This window comes from Acomys russatus, chromosome 13 (assembly GCF_903995435.1).
Source record: "Acomys russatus chromosome 13, mAcoRus1.1, whole genome shotgun sequence".
NCBI classification, from domain to species: Eukaryota; Metazoa; Chordata; class Mammalia; order Rodentia; family Muridae; genus Acomys; species Acomys russatus.
In genome coordinates, this window is record NC_067149.1 from 14,308,512 (window position 1) to 14,324,454 (window position 15,943).

At 54.2% G+C, this 15,943-nt stretch overlaps 1 protein-coding gene across 1 annotated transcript; it reads right to left on the reverse strand.

The window, feature by feature from the left end:
- Nucleotides 1–594: 594 nt before the first annotated feature.
- On the reverse strand, nucleotides 595–13,607 carry Fbxo41 (F-box protein 41). Its single transcript, XM_051154832.1, is given in 13 exon segments — nucleotides 595–926; nucleotides 1,003–1,118; nucleotides 3,078–3,236; nucleotides 3,410–3,528; nucleotides 6,170–6,265; nucleotides 6,402–6,554; nucleotides 6,683–6,798; nucleotides 6,985–7,226; nucleotides 8,416–8,774; nucleotides 9,004–9,017; nucleotides 9,019–9,078; nucleotides 9,519–9,744; nucleotides 12,455–13,607. Coding segments are annotated over 13 exon segments (2,622 nt in total). The 5' UTR covers nucleotides 13,354–13,607; the 3' UTR covers nucleotides 595–863.
- Nucleotides 13,608–15,943: the final 2,336 nt, after the last annotated feature.

Consider the following 15,943-nt stretch of genomic DNA (forward strand, 5'->3'; position numbering starts at 1 on the left):
AGCCACCTCCTCAAGCAAGCTGTTAAGTAAAGCAAAGCTCCCTCCTTACCCCCAAACCCCAGCACAGCAGGTATCAAAGGGTCCCCTCTCCCAATGGCCTTGGGGCCTGACCAGCTGAGTTAAGAGGCCCCATCTCACTGTAGGGCTTTGCTGGGACCCCTGCCCTCTGCGGTCCCTCAGCAAGGAGCTTAGCTTTGGGATGTGATTAACGAGGCGTCTTTGTCCTAACAAATAGTCTCCTCCAAACTGGCCAGTCCTTTACCTGCTTAGGAGGTGTGGGTTTCATCCTACAAACTTCCAGACATTTTTTTTTTTTTTAACCCTTTGAAACTCATCCCTATGGCCTTGCCCCAACTTTCAGCTAACCTTGTACCAGGTTCCTAGGCTTGCCTGGATTATCACTGGAGAATGAGGATCTGGAAGACAGGTCCTCTGTCTGAAGGGAGTGTGCCCTGCAGAGGGCCTGGCAGGTCCAGGGGAGAAGAGTGCGCCTTGCCATGTCTGAGCTGCCTTAAGCCCCTTCTGGCCTGTGGCCTGATGGGCTCCTGACCAGGAGATGGCCTCAGGAAGGAGAGACCTCGCCCCGAGCAGCAGAGGAGCCACTGGGCGGCCACTGCAGATCCTCTGTGTAGGGACAACAGAAGGCTGCTCCAGCTGGGGACGTGAAAGGAGTCTCAGGGCAGCTTCCGTCCAAACCCCTGCCCTGGAAGAGGCAGTGCTCTGGGTCACCTGTCACTCTGCTGTCCTAACTGAACAGGTTATTCAACCGCTGTCTTGAACTAGTCCAAGCCACGGGCCCCTCCAGAGGTCCAAAGAGCGCCTTGGTGTGGGGCTGGCAGAGGCCCTGCCGCCCCTCACCCGGGTTAGCAGCCTCCTTCCACTTTGATGTGCAGAATCTTCGAGAAGCCAGGCCTCCGTCGCAGTGCCTGTAGACAGGAGCTCTAAATTAGCTCTACCTCAGTGTTAGGCAAGTGAACTACTGCCACCCCCACCACCGCTCACCTGGAGTTTTGTCACCATGTCCTCAAACAGCTTCTGGGCCTCAGGACTGCTGGGCTCTTTGAAGTAATCAGCAATCCCAATCTGCACCACAATGGATTTGAGGTTCCGGCAGATGCCTGGGAGAAGGCAAGTGAAGGGGACAGGTGCTTGGCAAAGGCAGCGGGCTGCAATCTTTTCTTCTCATGAATGAAATCAAGAGCCCCATTAAGAAACACACATGGGCCAGCCACATCACAACAAGAGGAAAGCCAGGCCCCTGCCGGCTGCAGCTCACAACGGAGCATCTCAAGAAGATGGACAAAGATATCCTGAAGGACAAGTGTGTGACAGCAAGCTGCTCAGTACCCTAGCAACTTCCCAGTATAGGGGACAGCTATCCCATGCTGGGGGCACTTGGAAATGACTTGAGGGGCAGAGCTATTGAACTAAGGCTGAGTGCAGAGTAGCATAGGCGGGAGGCAGCCAAGCCTTCAAGCAAGGGTTTTAAGAAATAGCGGCTATTTTGTTTAGCTGCTGTTTTGTCCGGGAGAGGTGGAGTGAGCTCAGGAGCTGGGAGGGGCCTGGAGAGCATGATCTGGGGGAGACTAGGCAGTGAGTTCCGGTGGACCATTTAGGTAGACATGAGGCAGAAGGTAATAGGAGGACCCAGGGAGTGAGTCAAGGAAACAGGCAGGCCGGTCACCCCAGCTACTCAAGAGTCTAAGGCTGGAAGATCCTAAATTCAAGGTCTGCTGGGACAGCTTGATGAGACTATCTCAAAAAAAAAAAAAAAAGACGGAAAGAGGCTAGCCTGAGCTACATAGTTCCAGCACAGCCAGGGCTACACAGAGAAACGTTGTTTCATGAGGTGGGAGGGGAGGGACTGGGAGCAAACTTAGTGGTACAGCATAAAGCACAGGGGGGAAATCTTCTCCCGGGGGCCACATGATCCTGAGTGGTGGTCCACAGTGACTGAGCAGATGGGATGATGTGGGCAGCAGAGGGGCCAGAGTGAAATCCTCAGCATACTTTCCTGTAGCATCTAGACAATCAAAAGATGTGATTGCACAGCGGGGCGTGGTGGCGCACGCCTTTAATCCCAGCACTCAGGAGGCAGAGGCAGGTGGATCGCTGTGAGTTCGAGGCCAGCCTGGTCTACAAAGCGAGTCCAGGACAGCTAAGGCTGCACAGTGAAACCTTTTCTCAAAAAAGCAAAACAAAACAAAAAAAGAAAAAAGAAAAAGAGAGATGTAATTGCAGAATTTAGAAAGCAAAGTCACATGCTTAAGAGAGAATCACCAGCCTTGCTGCTCTCTGCCTGTTTGTTCTCTGCCCCTGCCCCACTGGGAGGCTCACACAGAAACTAACAGCCCCCCACACACAACACTTGCTGCCATTGTGAGCCAGCACAGAGCAACAGACATCCTGTGCAGCTAAACAGCTGACACAATGCTGCCAGGCCTGGAGTGCCAACCCCAGCCTCAGAGACTCTGAGCCAAGGCGAAAACACTGCTGTCTGCCCTAGCACCGGCACATGCCAGTTAGAGCACTAGAAAATAGTTAATGCTGCCTGCTTGCGGGAGAGAGCATAACAGCCATTACCATTTCATCAGAGTGTGAGAGACTCTCAAGATTGGTCTTGTTGGTTTTTCCCTTGGAAAAGTTGGAGTCATCAGGCAAGACCCTCACCTGAGCCGTCAGCCATTCCCTCCTCCCTGTCTCTCCCAGATGTGTGCTGTTTTGTTCCAGTTGCATGTGGTCTCTGGTGGCACAAGAGCACAAAGGGCACTCCATCTATGCAGCTATGATGCGGCTGTCATCTGGGCCTAGACTTTTGAGTGGCATGGCTTCTTTAGGGTGACCCACACTCTATAAATAATCCTCACCCATGCTCTCTAAGTAAGCCCAATAAATATCACGGTTCACCAAGCTGGACTCCAGTGGCATTATTTGCTTGGTACACCACAGATGCCCTTTCTGAGAGGAGCTGGCATCTGTTTGCATCTCCCCAGGAAAAGCTCAGTCAGTGTTCCAAAGTATCTGAGGACAGGTTGTAGCCATACCCTGCCCTGCACCCCCAAACCCCCACTGCTCACTGTTAAAATGTAGCAGGGCCTTAGGGGTGACAGGGGTGGCCGTGAGCACCAGCATCTCCAGTCCCTTCAGGCCTTCCCGGCAGACCTCAGCCGCCACCTCCTGGGTAATCTCTGACACGTGGTCCAGTTCCAGGACCTGCAGCCGCATGCAGTTTCTTGCTAGGAGAGAAAGAAGAGGCCTGGTGACAAACTCCCTGCCCCACCTGCCCAGCACTCAAGTCTCTCTCACCATCATCACCCAGGCTGCCGTCCCTAACTGGCAGGATTTCACAGGCAGCAGCTCACCCTTGCCTGCTTCGTACCTACACAGCCCAAGCCCAAGAAAGACTCACCAAGTGATGCCAGGCCCTGTACCCCACAGCCAGCACCACCTACACCCAGGGCCCGGAGGTGGGGCCAACAGCGTCCAATCATCTGCAGGCAACGGTTGCTGAACCGGGTGGGCTGCTGGCTGAAAAATGAAGGGTAGAGAGTGATCAGAGTGTGATCTTCCATGGAGGATTTTTTTTTCCCATCATGCATCAGGGCCTTGCCAACAAGTCAGAAAACAGCTCCTCTCTGACTGTCCTCTCCCCTCTGGCTACATCTGGCAGCCTTATATTCTGGAACCATCCAGAGCTGAGGACAAGAGCCCCACCCCAGTCTCCATTCATCCTCACCCAGTGGCCAGATACTCATCTGGGTGTGTTACAACCGAGACATTTTGAGCCAGGCTCCAGACTGCAAGGTGACAATGAAGACACAGCTCCCATCCAAAGGGTATGACCTTCATCTGCCTCTGCCACCTATCCTTGAACTTGCAGCAATCCTCTTGCCTCAGCTTCCCAAGTGCTGAGATTACCACACCTGGCCTTTGAGAGCTGATTTTTTTTTTTTTTAAGTTTTTATGAGACAGGGTTTCTCTGTGTAGCCTTGATTGTCCGGTACTTTTCTTTTAGACCAGGCTGGCCTCGAACTCACAGCAATCCGCCTGCCTCTGCCTCCTGAGTGCTGGGATTAAAGGCGTACACTACCACGCTCAGCTGTTTATAGATTTTTTTTTTCCCCCTAAAGAGGGTCTCCTGCAGCCCAGGCTGAGTGACTTCAAACTTATGATGCACCCGAGGAGCCTCTTGCTTCTACCTCCTAAGAGCCAGGATGACAGGTGTGTGCTGCCACGTCTGGCTCAATACCCTTCTTAAAACTGGCAATCTCCTAGTACCTTCTAGAAAAGATGCACAGGTCTATCTGTACTTTTTTTTCCTCCTGCTTTTTTCCAAGGCAGAGTCTCTCTGTGTAGCCCTGACTGTCATGGATCTCACTCTATAGACCAGGCTGGCCTCAAATTCAGAGATCCACCTGCCTCTGCCTCCTGAGTGCTGGGATTGAAGGTGTGCGCTGTCACTGCCCAGCAGATCTTCATCTTTCAGCAAGGCCTTCATGACATTTCCTGCTTGCCTGCCCTCCTCACACCGAACTCGCCCCTCAACATCCACTCAGGTAACAGTATCTCTGTCATCTGATACGCCCATGGGAGCAAGGACACAAAAATGGACTGTAACGGAAATTCTGGTTCCTTTGTAAACTCAGTTATGTGCTGTACATGTGTCTATTTTAATCCTAAATTTGAGAGTTTGGTTTGGGCTTTAGTTTGTCCACAGCTGGTAACCATCTCATGTGGGGCGTCGTCTTTGCCAGCTGCTAACAGCCTGCCTCGTGGGGCACAGCCTAGGACTCTGAGGTAGATAAACAGGAGAGCCTAGGAACACAACGTATGGCATGCTGTGGCAGAGTGCGGCCTGTAGCAGCTTGGAGACCAGAGCCTGACCGTGTGGTGGGGACGGAGAGAAATGTTTCAACCCAGCAGCTTGGAGGAGACTGCTTGCTGCGTTTGCTGTTGATAAGAGATGGCTTTGCCCCCCCAAAAGAACCCACTGACCCTAAACTGCTAGGAGAAGTAAATGGGTCCGTGCCCCATCCCCACTAACACTCATCTCACACCCAGCAGTAAGGGGTTGAGGTAGAGGTGTTAATACCCCAAATAAAATAGAATTTAAAAACAAGTGTCAACATTGGACTTTCACAGAGTCTGCCTTGGGAACGGTCTAGCAGAGGAGCCTGGAGTAGAAATCACTACAGAGGCCGGGCATGGTGGCGCACGCCTTTAATCCCAGCACTCGGCAGGCGGATCGCTGTGAGTTCGAGGCCGGCCTGGTCTACAAAAGCGAGTCTAGGACAGCCAAGGCTACACAGAGAAACCCTGTCTCGGGGGAAAAAAAAAAAAGAAAGAAAGAAAAGAAAAGAAAAGAAAAGAAATCACTACAGAATAGATGCTAGTAAGGGTCGGGATTGGGGGAGCGGCAGCGGGAGCCGAGCAGGGGACCACCACGACAGACTTCACCAGGGTATTACAAAAAGCGTAGGAGGGGACCTGGCAGGGAGCTGGCACACGGGGATCACTGGGAGGGTAAGGGGCAGAGCACCCAGAAGCCTGGTAACTTGAGGAACTCCCAAGTAGAACAAGGGTCAATCCACACCTTCTGTTCTCCGCAACGACAACGGATTTGTTCTTTGGTCTTATTTTGAGATGGAATCCTGTGAAGTTGCCCATATATACAGTTCTTGAATTCACACTCCTAGCTCTGGGGTAGCTGAGATGACAGCTTCCTCTGTATACTCTGGGGTAGCTGAGATGACAGCTTCCTCTGTATACTTGTAGTGACGTCTCTGACCTGCTTACACTCTACCAGGCTACTGCTGACTGATCACACACTATGGACGTTACAGTCTTTGTGGACAGGACATCAGTGAGCCAGTAACAGCTCTCATTATCTAAGCTGTGAAAGTAAGAGCTGAGTGGCAGTGCCAGGCTGTCAGGATGGCACTTTCCACCAAGCCTGATGACGTAAATTTGATCATCTCAGAGTCTCACATGGTGGAAAGAAAGGATGACTCCCTGACCTCCACACACATACCCAACTCCCTACACTCCGGGGCCCATATTACAGGCCTGCTCCTAATTACCAACACACTCATCAATGAGGAAATCTGCCCCCAACAGCTGACCTGCCCACTGCTCTTCCCTCCCTCCCCACCCCCTTGCCTGGGCTTACCAGGGGTGAAGTGGCGCCACCTGGAGGGAGACAATCTCTCTGCAGCCTGCACCCAAGGCCCAGATCACCTCATGGCCAACAGGGTCTGTGGCGCTCCTGTGGAAAAGCCAAACCTCAAGTGACCCATCTTTGTGGGCCTCTAACTCCCATGAGACCATGTGGTATCTAAGGACCTTTGGGCCCCAAGGCACACAAAGGAAGGGGAGCTGTACTTCTGGAAGGGAAGACCCACCTGTAGGTGACAGCCTGCAGGGCACGGCAGTAGCAGCTGGCCAGCCAGAGCGACCGGTCAGTGAGGATGTTGGGGCAGTGGGAAATCCGCAGGATCAGCAGGTTCCCACCGGCCGCCTTCAGCAGGGACTCCAGCCCTGCTTCAAGGCAGCCCCTGAGGATGACCGAAGAGGTCAGGGAGTCGTCGCTGGTGATCACTTCCTCATCTGGGAAGCATTCCCACTTAACCCCATGGACGGTAGGCCAGGCACGCCCACCCCACCCAGCCACTGCAGGCCTCACCGGGTGCTGCGGGCGTACTCTTCTTTGCTCTCTTTCTTTCCCCGCTGTCGTGGCTTCAGGTTCTGCAAGGTGAGCGAGTGAGCCTGGGTGCACCACTGAGCCAACATCGCCAGGAACTGGGAGAGATCAAGGGAGAGGAACAGAGGTCTGAACTTGAGTGGCTGCCGACGGGTTAGCCCCGGATAGGAGGCGCCGGGAGAGGGTCTTGGGGAAACAGGGCTGTAAGGGTTATTACAAAGGCTGCGACTTGGGCCGGTTCGCCTGGTAAAAGCTGAGCTCCCAGGAGGGCAGGGGACAGGCACCTTGGAGCAGACTCGCGAGTTCTCGAGCAGCACTCTGGTCCAGACGGCGGGATGGCGGGCCACAAAGCGCCAGTCCCGACAGACCTCTGCAGCATGCAGCAGCGTACGCGTATCCAGGTAGGTGAAGATACAGAAGAGGGCAGCTCGCATCTTGAGGATCTCTGGACTGATGACCTCATTGGACCGTGACGGGCTACCTCTCTCCACTCGACGGCCTCGCCCACTGCCTCCTTCTGGGCGGGCTGTAGAACCCCAGGGCCAAAGGAGAGTGGAGAGTAAAAGACCAGTGCAGGGTTGTAGTAGGGGAGCTGGGAAGGGCAGGAGCTGGCAGGGTGAGGGGAAGACCACCCCACCCCAAGAAGGGTAAGGCTCTCTGGGAAGACAACAGGGCCTCTGCTTTTCAGTTCTTTTTTTTTTTTTCCCCGAGAACAGAGTTTCTCTGTGTAGCCCTGGCTGTCCTAGAATTGCTTTGTAGACCAGGCTGGCCTTGAACTCACAGCGATCTGCCTGCCTCTGCCACCTGAGTGCTAGGGTTAAAGGTGTGCACCACCAACACCCAGCTTCAGTTCTTTGCAGTACTCCAGATTTTATCAACTGGAAAAGGGTGTTGTCTGCTATTTTGTCACACGCCAAAAAAACCATTTCTCAGACATGGTCTCATGTACTCCAGCCTAGCCTTGAACTCGGTATGTAGCCCACAACGACCTTGAACTTCTGATTCTCCGGCATTTGTTGCCCAAGTTCTAGAATCACACGGGTGCGCCACCGTGCCCGGTTTCAGGTACTGGAGCTTGAAGCTGGGGCAGCATGGGCTCTGGACAGGCACACTACTAAAGGAAGTAAAACGACTCACCCAGCCCTAAACTCTCTTTTTGGTTTTTGTTTGTTTGTTTGTTTGTTTGGTTTGGTTTTGGTTTTTGGTTTTTTGAAACAGGGCTTCTCTGTGTATCCTTGGTTGTCCTGGACTCACTTTGTAGACCAGGCTGGCCTGGACTCACTTTGTAGACCAGGCTGGCCTCGAGCTCACAGGGATCCACCTGACTCTACCTCTTGAGTGCTGGGATTAAATGCATGCGCCACCACGCCCGGCTAAACTCTCTTTTTAAGGGCCACACTGACTCTAAGCCTTCCACATAAAGTCCAGAGCTACTCCCTCAGAGCCCTGCAAACCCCTGCTCTGTGCCAGGTGCTTCAGAGCTTCCGAGAAACATACAGCTCCTGTCTCTGCCTGGGGTGGAGCCTAGGATGTCCTTGGGTCTTTGCAGGTCGGCCCTGTCACACAACCTCCCTGCTCCAAGCTTAAAGGGCACTTGATAGGAAGGCAAAAGGAAAGGAGGTGTAGGAGCTGAGGGTCACCACCTCCACCTTGTGTCCCCTGAGAGATCCCAGCACCCTGAAGGCTGGCTTCCCTCCCCTTCTCCCAGGACTCACCTGAGAGCCGGCAGCTGTTCAAGGGCCCAACCACAGCAGGTCCAGGGCGTGGGACATCAGAGGGCCCCTCAGCCTCTGACTCAGTAGTTCGGGAGCCCACATCTGAGACGTCACCCTCCTCTCCCTCGGTGCTGTGACGGCGTGGTCGGCGCTGCCAGTTCTGGATGGCCTGTCGTCGTAGACCTGAACTACGAGGGGCCTGGGACCGCTCTGAGCCACCGTTGGTAGCCTGGGCCCGTGAACCCAAGCCCCCAGGGCCACTGTCCTCCGAGGGCCCTTCCTCTGGGTGGGGCAGCTCCAGACTGTCACTGTCGTAGCAGCCTGAGCTCTGGGATGCAGCTGGCACACGGCTGGAGGCCCTGGGGTGGGTGGGGGGAGTGCATGGTGAAGGCTGAGGGGTACCAGACCCGCTCCAACTCCCACATTACCCTTACTACCAGCCAAGGGTAGTCCACTGTCTTGCTTCCCAAAAGTTCCCTGAGCATGGACCCAGGGGCATGGGCACAGAAGGAGACAAGCCGCTCGTGGGCCAGCAGACCTTCCAGGGTGAGGGTAGGCTGTGTGGGGTGGGCCAAGCCCAAGGCTTACCCTGTGCTGGGAGAGGGAGCCATGCCGTGATACGGCGTATGTGCTTGGCACAGCTGGGCCTGCATGGTGATCTCGCTGTAGCCCCCAGAGTGGAAGGGAAAGGAAGGATGGGCAGAGGAGACCAGAGAAGGCGGCGACAGAAGGAGAGAGAGGAAGATGGAGAGAAGAAAGGAAGGAGAAAAGAGAAGAAAAAAGTTGGGAAAGATGGACGAATGGACAGACAGACAGTCCAGACAGGCAAGCTCCCAAATCCCCTCCCAAGCCATCCCACCCAGCATCCCTGAGGCCCAGCTTATGGCCCCTAGGCTCTCATTTGAAATGCAGAGATGGGCTTCTGAAGGCCGAGGCTACTGAAGCTGCCTGGCCTGGCCACAGCCTCAGAGCCAGCACTCCCACCCTGTCAGAGCGCATCCTCCCTCCCCACTTTAGAGGCAAATAAGACAAGGTGGGGGTGTGTGTGGGAAGGCTGTGGGGACCACACAAGCAAGCGAGAAGCCGGGGCAGGTACTACTCACCATTCTGCCTGGGCCTCTCACCCCAGGCCCTGAGGCACTGCCCCCACCTCCTCTGCCCAGGCTGGCACTGGGTGTGCTGCCACAGCTGCTGCTGATGACCTGCAGCTGGCGCTCTGCCCTGTCTGCACGCTCCAGGAGCTCCTCAATGAAGTGTTGCAGGCGCAGCTTGGCACTGGCCTCCCGAGCTGCCGTCTCCTTCAGGAACTGGTCGATCTGCACCACCTCCCTGGGCCAGGAGCAGTCTCTTACCCCCAGGCTCTCCTGGCCTGACTGCCCTCCAACCTCCCACTGGAGGGAAGCCTGGCCAGTGAGGAGATTCCTAACACAGTGGCTTAGTGTGTGTCTGTTCACGGTTCCATGGGTAATATCCAGCACACAGGTCCACAGAAGGATGCGCACGCGCGCGCGCGCGCGCACACACACACACACATACGAGTCACACACCCAGGACCCATACAATGGGACACCTCTGTTAATATGTGTCCCCTTGGCGGAATCTGGAGTCACCGAGGAGACAAACCTCTAAGGAAGTTTCTGGACTGTGCGTGCTGACTGAGGTGGAAAGATTTACCCTAAGTTTGGGTGGCACCATTCCATGGGCTAGGGTCCCAAACTGAATAACAAGTTGAAAGCAAGCTAAGCAGCAAGCCTCCACCTGTTTGCTGGCTAACACAATTTGAGTGGTGGCCTCACACTCCTGAGACCACACCCTTCCTGCCATGATAGACTGTGTATTCCCAAACTATGAGCCAAAATAAACCCTTTCTTCCTTCAAGGTGCTTTAAAAAAAATCATAATTTTATTATATGTGGCTGGAGAGCTCCCTAAGCCACTTTTTTTTTTTTTTGGTTTTTTTTCGAGACAGGGTTTCCCTATGTAGCCTTGGCTGTCTTGGACTCGCTTTGTAGACCAGGCTGGCCTCGAACTCACAGCGATCCGCCTGCCTCTGCCTCCCGAGTGCTGGGATTAAAGGCATGCGCCACCACGCCCGGCCCTAAGCCACTTCTTATTCTTCAAGACCTGAGTTCGATTCCCAGCACCCACATATTGGCTCACAGCCACACCCAGTAACTCCAGTTTCAGGGGATGACACCTTCTTGTGACCTGCATGGGTACCAGAGGTCATACATGCAAGCATAGTATTCATTCACATAAAAGATAGCAAAGTTGAATCTAAAACAAAAATGTAAGCAAATCTATGCTTCAAGACACACGTAGAGACAAGGGGACATCATGAAGAAGTCAGTTCTCTCCTTCCACCATGAGACCCAGGGAACAAGCCGCCGGCCCTCTAAACTGTGTCAGCTATTTTTGTCACAGCAACAAGAAAAGTAACTACACACACCTAGTCCTCACTGACATAGTCACAGGTATGCTCACTCCGACACAGTCACCTCCAGGGACAAGCAGAGTTCCATAAACAAAAGCAGACCCCCAGCCGGGCGGTGGTGACGCACACCTTTAATCCCAGCACTCGGGAGGCAGAGGCAGGTGGATCACTGTGAGTTCAAGGCCAGCTTGGTCTAAAAGTGAGTCCAGGACAGCCAAGGCTACACAGAGAAAACCTGTGTCGAAAAACCAAACCAAACCAAACCAAAAACAAAAACAAAAAACAGACCTCCTCAGTTCCCTGTCTTCAACACACCACCTGCCTCCTCACACAGGAACATGCCTAGACATACATGAAAGCCTTGCACCTACGAGTACATACTAACTTGGCCCACTACATGCCCCCCCCCCATTTTCCCATTCATGCAATCATATTCATTTTCAGGCTCACTCGTGCTCTGACACACAAAAACCATGGAGGCCCGGGCCCACCAACCTGCTCAAGCACACACATGCACTCTCAAAGGCATCAAAAGGCAGGGAGAGAGCCCTGAAGTACTCCTATGGTTTGTCCTGGCATCTGTGAGGTCCTTGAGTACACAGCACACTCAAGTCACCCAAGCATGTGTTCCCCCACCTACGCACCCACTAAACACTTTATCCAGGTGCCAGGCACAGCTGGAGATCCTGGGAAAACATTCATGAACACACACACACACACAAAAACCAAATCCCAGCTGGGGAGGTGGCGCATGCCTTTAGTCCCAGCATTTGGGAGGCAGAGGCAGGGGGATCTCTGTAAATGCAAGGGCAGCCTGGTCAACAGAGCGTGTCTCCAAAAACAAACATAAAACCAAAACAACAACAACAACGAAATCCTTGCCTGAACTAAATGTGTATGACAATGAGGGACAACCACAACGCCTGACTCTATGGAGTTCAGAAGGCTCCATTGGAGCAGCCAGAAAAGATGGCTGAAAGCTTTCAGCCAAGTGTGGTGGTACACGGCAGTAATACCCGGACTCATGAGGCTGAGGCAGGAGAATCATGAGTTCAAAGGCAGCCTGGGCTAGATAGGGAGGAGTCTGTCAGACGCTGAAGAACACGACATTCACTGACCAAGGACAGTGGCGGAAGTGACAGCCTGACTGACCCCAGCGGGTAGGTTCAAGAAAGAATTAGAAATACAATAAAGACCTTCAAGAAGCCAGGAACGAAAAGGTAAAAGGTTAAGTGGGGGGGGGGGGGGGCACAAGTTTATGGTACCTGGAAGAGATGCAATTGTATTTCCGTGCTTGTGTGAAGTACAAGAAAAGATTAATGGAGAACAGGGCCGTTTCTTTGACTAGGCTAAAGGAAAGGTCTGGTACCAAAATGCAAAAGCTGCCTGGCCTGGTTCTTCAAGAATGGGCACAAGATCCCCAATACCACATACTCGGAGGTCCCAAGTCGCCCACATGACACCCTCGGACTCACTGACACCACCATCACGGACTCATCTTAGGACTTACATTCCAAAGCCTAGCCACATGGAGATAGCCCGGGCACGTGTGGGCGTTAACTGAATGACACGCACAGCCACCCACCCCCTGGAGCCTCCTACTCACTGCTGCTTGCGGCTCAGCTCCTGTTCCTTATGCACCAGGTCCTGCTTAAGCGAGGCCAGCAGCTCCACGCTCACGTCCACTTGGCGCGAGAGCTCAGACGCGCGCTCCTCCAGCTCCTCCTTCTCGCGACCCAGGCGCGCGCTCTCCTGTCGCGCGGTCTCCAACTCGGCAGCCTTGCGCTCCAGCTCGGCCTGTAGCCGGCCCACCTGGCCCGCGATCTTCTGCTCCACCTCCTCGCTCAACCGCTCCAGCCTCCGGTCCACCTCGAGCTTCTCCAGCGCGCGGATCTTGAGGCGTGCCAAACCCTCTTCGTAGGCGACGTCGGCTGGCGATGGCGACGCCGGCGATGCAGATGCGGGCCCGGAACAAGGGCCCGGGCCGGGCCCGGGTGGCGGCGTCGAGCAGGCCGAGGATGCCACGGATTTGCGCGCGAACAGCTCTCCGAGTGGGATTTCGATCTCGCGTAGCGCATAGCGCGCGGCGGGCACTAGCCCCGGCTCGGCCAGCTCCTCACAGGGCAGGCTGGCGGGCACCAGGTCACCAGGGAAGTGCGCCAGCGGCGCGTGGTGGTGATGATGGTGCAGCAGGTGCGGCCCCGCGGGCGCCGGCCCTGTCGTCTGCTCCTTGCCCTGGAAGGACGTGCTCTCGAAGACCTCGCGCCGCGCTCCGGGGACAGCTAGCAGGGCGGCGGGCTCAGACGCCAACGGGAAACCAGAAGCTGCGGCAGCAGCGGCTGCAGCGGCGGCCGCGCCGTCGCAGATGCTGTTGGTCTTGGAGAGGATGTAGAGCGTCTCGTAGGTGTGGCTGTATTCGAGGTGCGCGCGCAGCGACGACAGGCTCCGGAAGCGCTTATGTTCCCCGCAGCGGGGGCAGCGGTAAGGTAGGTCCAGCGAGGCCATGGCCCCGCTGCCGTCGGGGCGCGCCGGCTCCACCGCGGCCGCCTCGCCGGTCAGCCGGGCGCGCTCATGAGGGGCCGCGGGTGGGCCCGGCTCGGTTTACCAACAGCCAGGGCCCAGAGGCTAGAAGAGAGAAAGTGAGGCTCAGCATCCTGCTAGCTGTGTTCCCCACGCGCCTCTCCCAGGTCCAGCAACCCTGTACCCTATTCAATGAGAAACTGATGTGTCTAGGATGGAGGGGCCAGAGAAGGTTACTGGCCACTGGCCTCCTACCTTTATGAGTGGTGAGATTACTAGGGCTAGATTTTTTTTTTCAATGCTCATTTTGGGAGGCTGGAGAGATAGTGCTCTTGCAGAGCACCTAGATTTGGTTCCGAAAACACAGTGGACCCCGACCATTCTAATTCCAGCTCCCGGGGATCTGCTGTTTTCTGACCTCCCGGGCACCAGGCAAGCACATGGCACACATACACAGATGCAGAGGAAACACTCATACACACAAATGTTTTTAAAAATTTAAGGAATGTTTGATTTTTAAAAAAATTTGTTTGCTGAGCCGGGTGTGTGGTGACACATGCCTGTAGTCCCGGCAAGGGGGGTGGCAGAGGCAGGCAGATCTCTGTGAGTTCCAGGCCAGCCTGGTTTACCAAGTGACTCTAGAACAGCCAAGGGCTACACTGAGAAACCCTGTCTGAAAAGACAAACACCAAAACAACAAAAAATGTTTGCCAATAGGGTGAGTACTTGTAATCCCAGCACTTGGGAGGTGAAGTCAAGAGAATAAGACATTGACAATTACCCTCATGTACTTACAGAGGTACAGCTAGCCTGACCTACGTGAGACTCTGCCTCATTTTTTTTAAAGTGCTTTGTTTTGTTATTATCGTTGTTAAGTTTTTTGTTTAAAGCAGGGTCTTACTCCCTAGACTTCCCGGACCCTTGTCAGCCTCTCAAGTGTTGAGACTATAGGCATGAGCGACTGTGTCTGGCTTTGCACTCTTTAACAGCAGAGTGGGACCCAGGCGTGGTGGCATGTGTCTTTAACCCCAGCACTCAGGAGGCCAAGGGAGCTGAACTGCCAAATGAGGACTGTCGAAGAATTAAGACCCCAAAGGGGAGGGAAAAATAGAATGGATCAATTGTAGTGTATTCGTAATGGACGGCTGCTCCTCTGCAGTAAGAAGGGAAGCAGTATCCATAACAACAGATGAATCTGTTCAGTGTTACTTCCAGGGAAGAAGCCAAGCCAAACCAAGGGCAAATCAGAATAAGCAGCTCTCCCTGGGGGCTTCATGAACTGGGAAGGGGCTAGGAAGGAACCCTGCGTGCTGCTGAGAACGTTTTGTATTTACACACGCCTGTGTACATGGAATCAAGACATGTACACGGACCCTGGGGTATTCCACGTGCCCTAGCTCACACATGTGACAACCAAGATCCTCAAACAGGCTTAGTTTTCATCTTTATCAAGACCACATCTGTCATACAGGCTGAACCACTCGAACTAAGTTGTAGGGGCCAAGACCCTGGCCCAGTGGTAATGCTGTAGGTGACACTGTTCCCAATGCCCGCCACTCCAGGCACGGAGGTCCTTTCCTCAAACTTGGATACGGTTCAGTTGGCCTTCGGTGTCCTAGTGTTTCCTCTCACACCATTCCTGGCAATGAGCCCACCCATTCTTACACACCCACTTCTCCTACCTGTGGCTTCTCATCCTTCCTTCCCCTCTCATGATTTTTCCACTCCTCTCTCTGACTTCCTTTCCTAACTGCCCGAACCCAGGCTTCGTGCTCCCTCTGGGGGACAATTCAGTTGTCATCGAGGTCCTTGCCCAGCTTATCCGTCAGCTGATGCTCAACTGCTCCATCTTTGTAGGCTGTCATGGTATATGACCCGCGGTGGCTGTGGTCTAGGATTGGCCCCCATAGATTCATGTGTTGAATGCTTGGCCACGGGGCACGGCACTATCAAGAGGTGTGGCCTTGTCGGGATAGGTGTAGTGCTGTTAAAGGAAGTACGTTACTATGGAGATGGGCTTTGAGGTTTCACATGCCCCAGCCACATCCAGGAGGACACAGACTCTGCTTGCTGCCTGCGGATTAAGAGGTCGAATTCTGATCTACCTTTCCAGCACCCTGCATTCTGCCATGTTTCTCACCATGACAATGATGGACTGAACCGCTGAAACTGTAAGCCAGCCCCGAGAAAATGCTGCCTAAGAGTTGCTGTGGTCATGGTGTCTCTTCACAGCAATAAACCCCTCAGACAGTGGGGTTTCCTCTGGGTTTCAGTGACTTCCTGTGCTTGATGCCAGCCTCTCTGTGGAGTACCCCCACTGTCCCTTACCTTAAAGCTGCTCTCAGCTCCACTTCCCCATCCTGATGAGTTGCAGACTTCTGCTTGCCTTCTGCGGATTCCTCGTGTTTATACAGAGACAGCCCATGGCCACCCAGCACCTAGCCGCTGCCTCTGATCAGCACTCTGCCTGGATCTCAAGGAGGCTGCCTTCCTTTCCCACTTCTCAGTCCGTCCATGTGGGCTGGGGCACAATGATAATTCCCTTTTCTTACTTACACTGGGTCTGTGTTCCTTG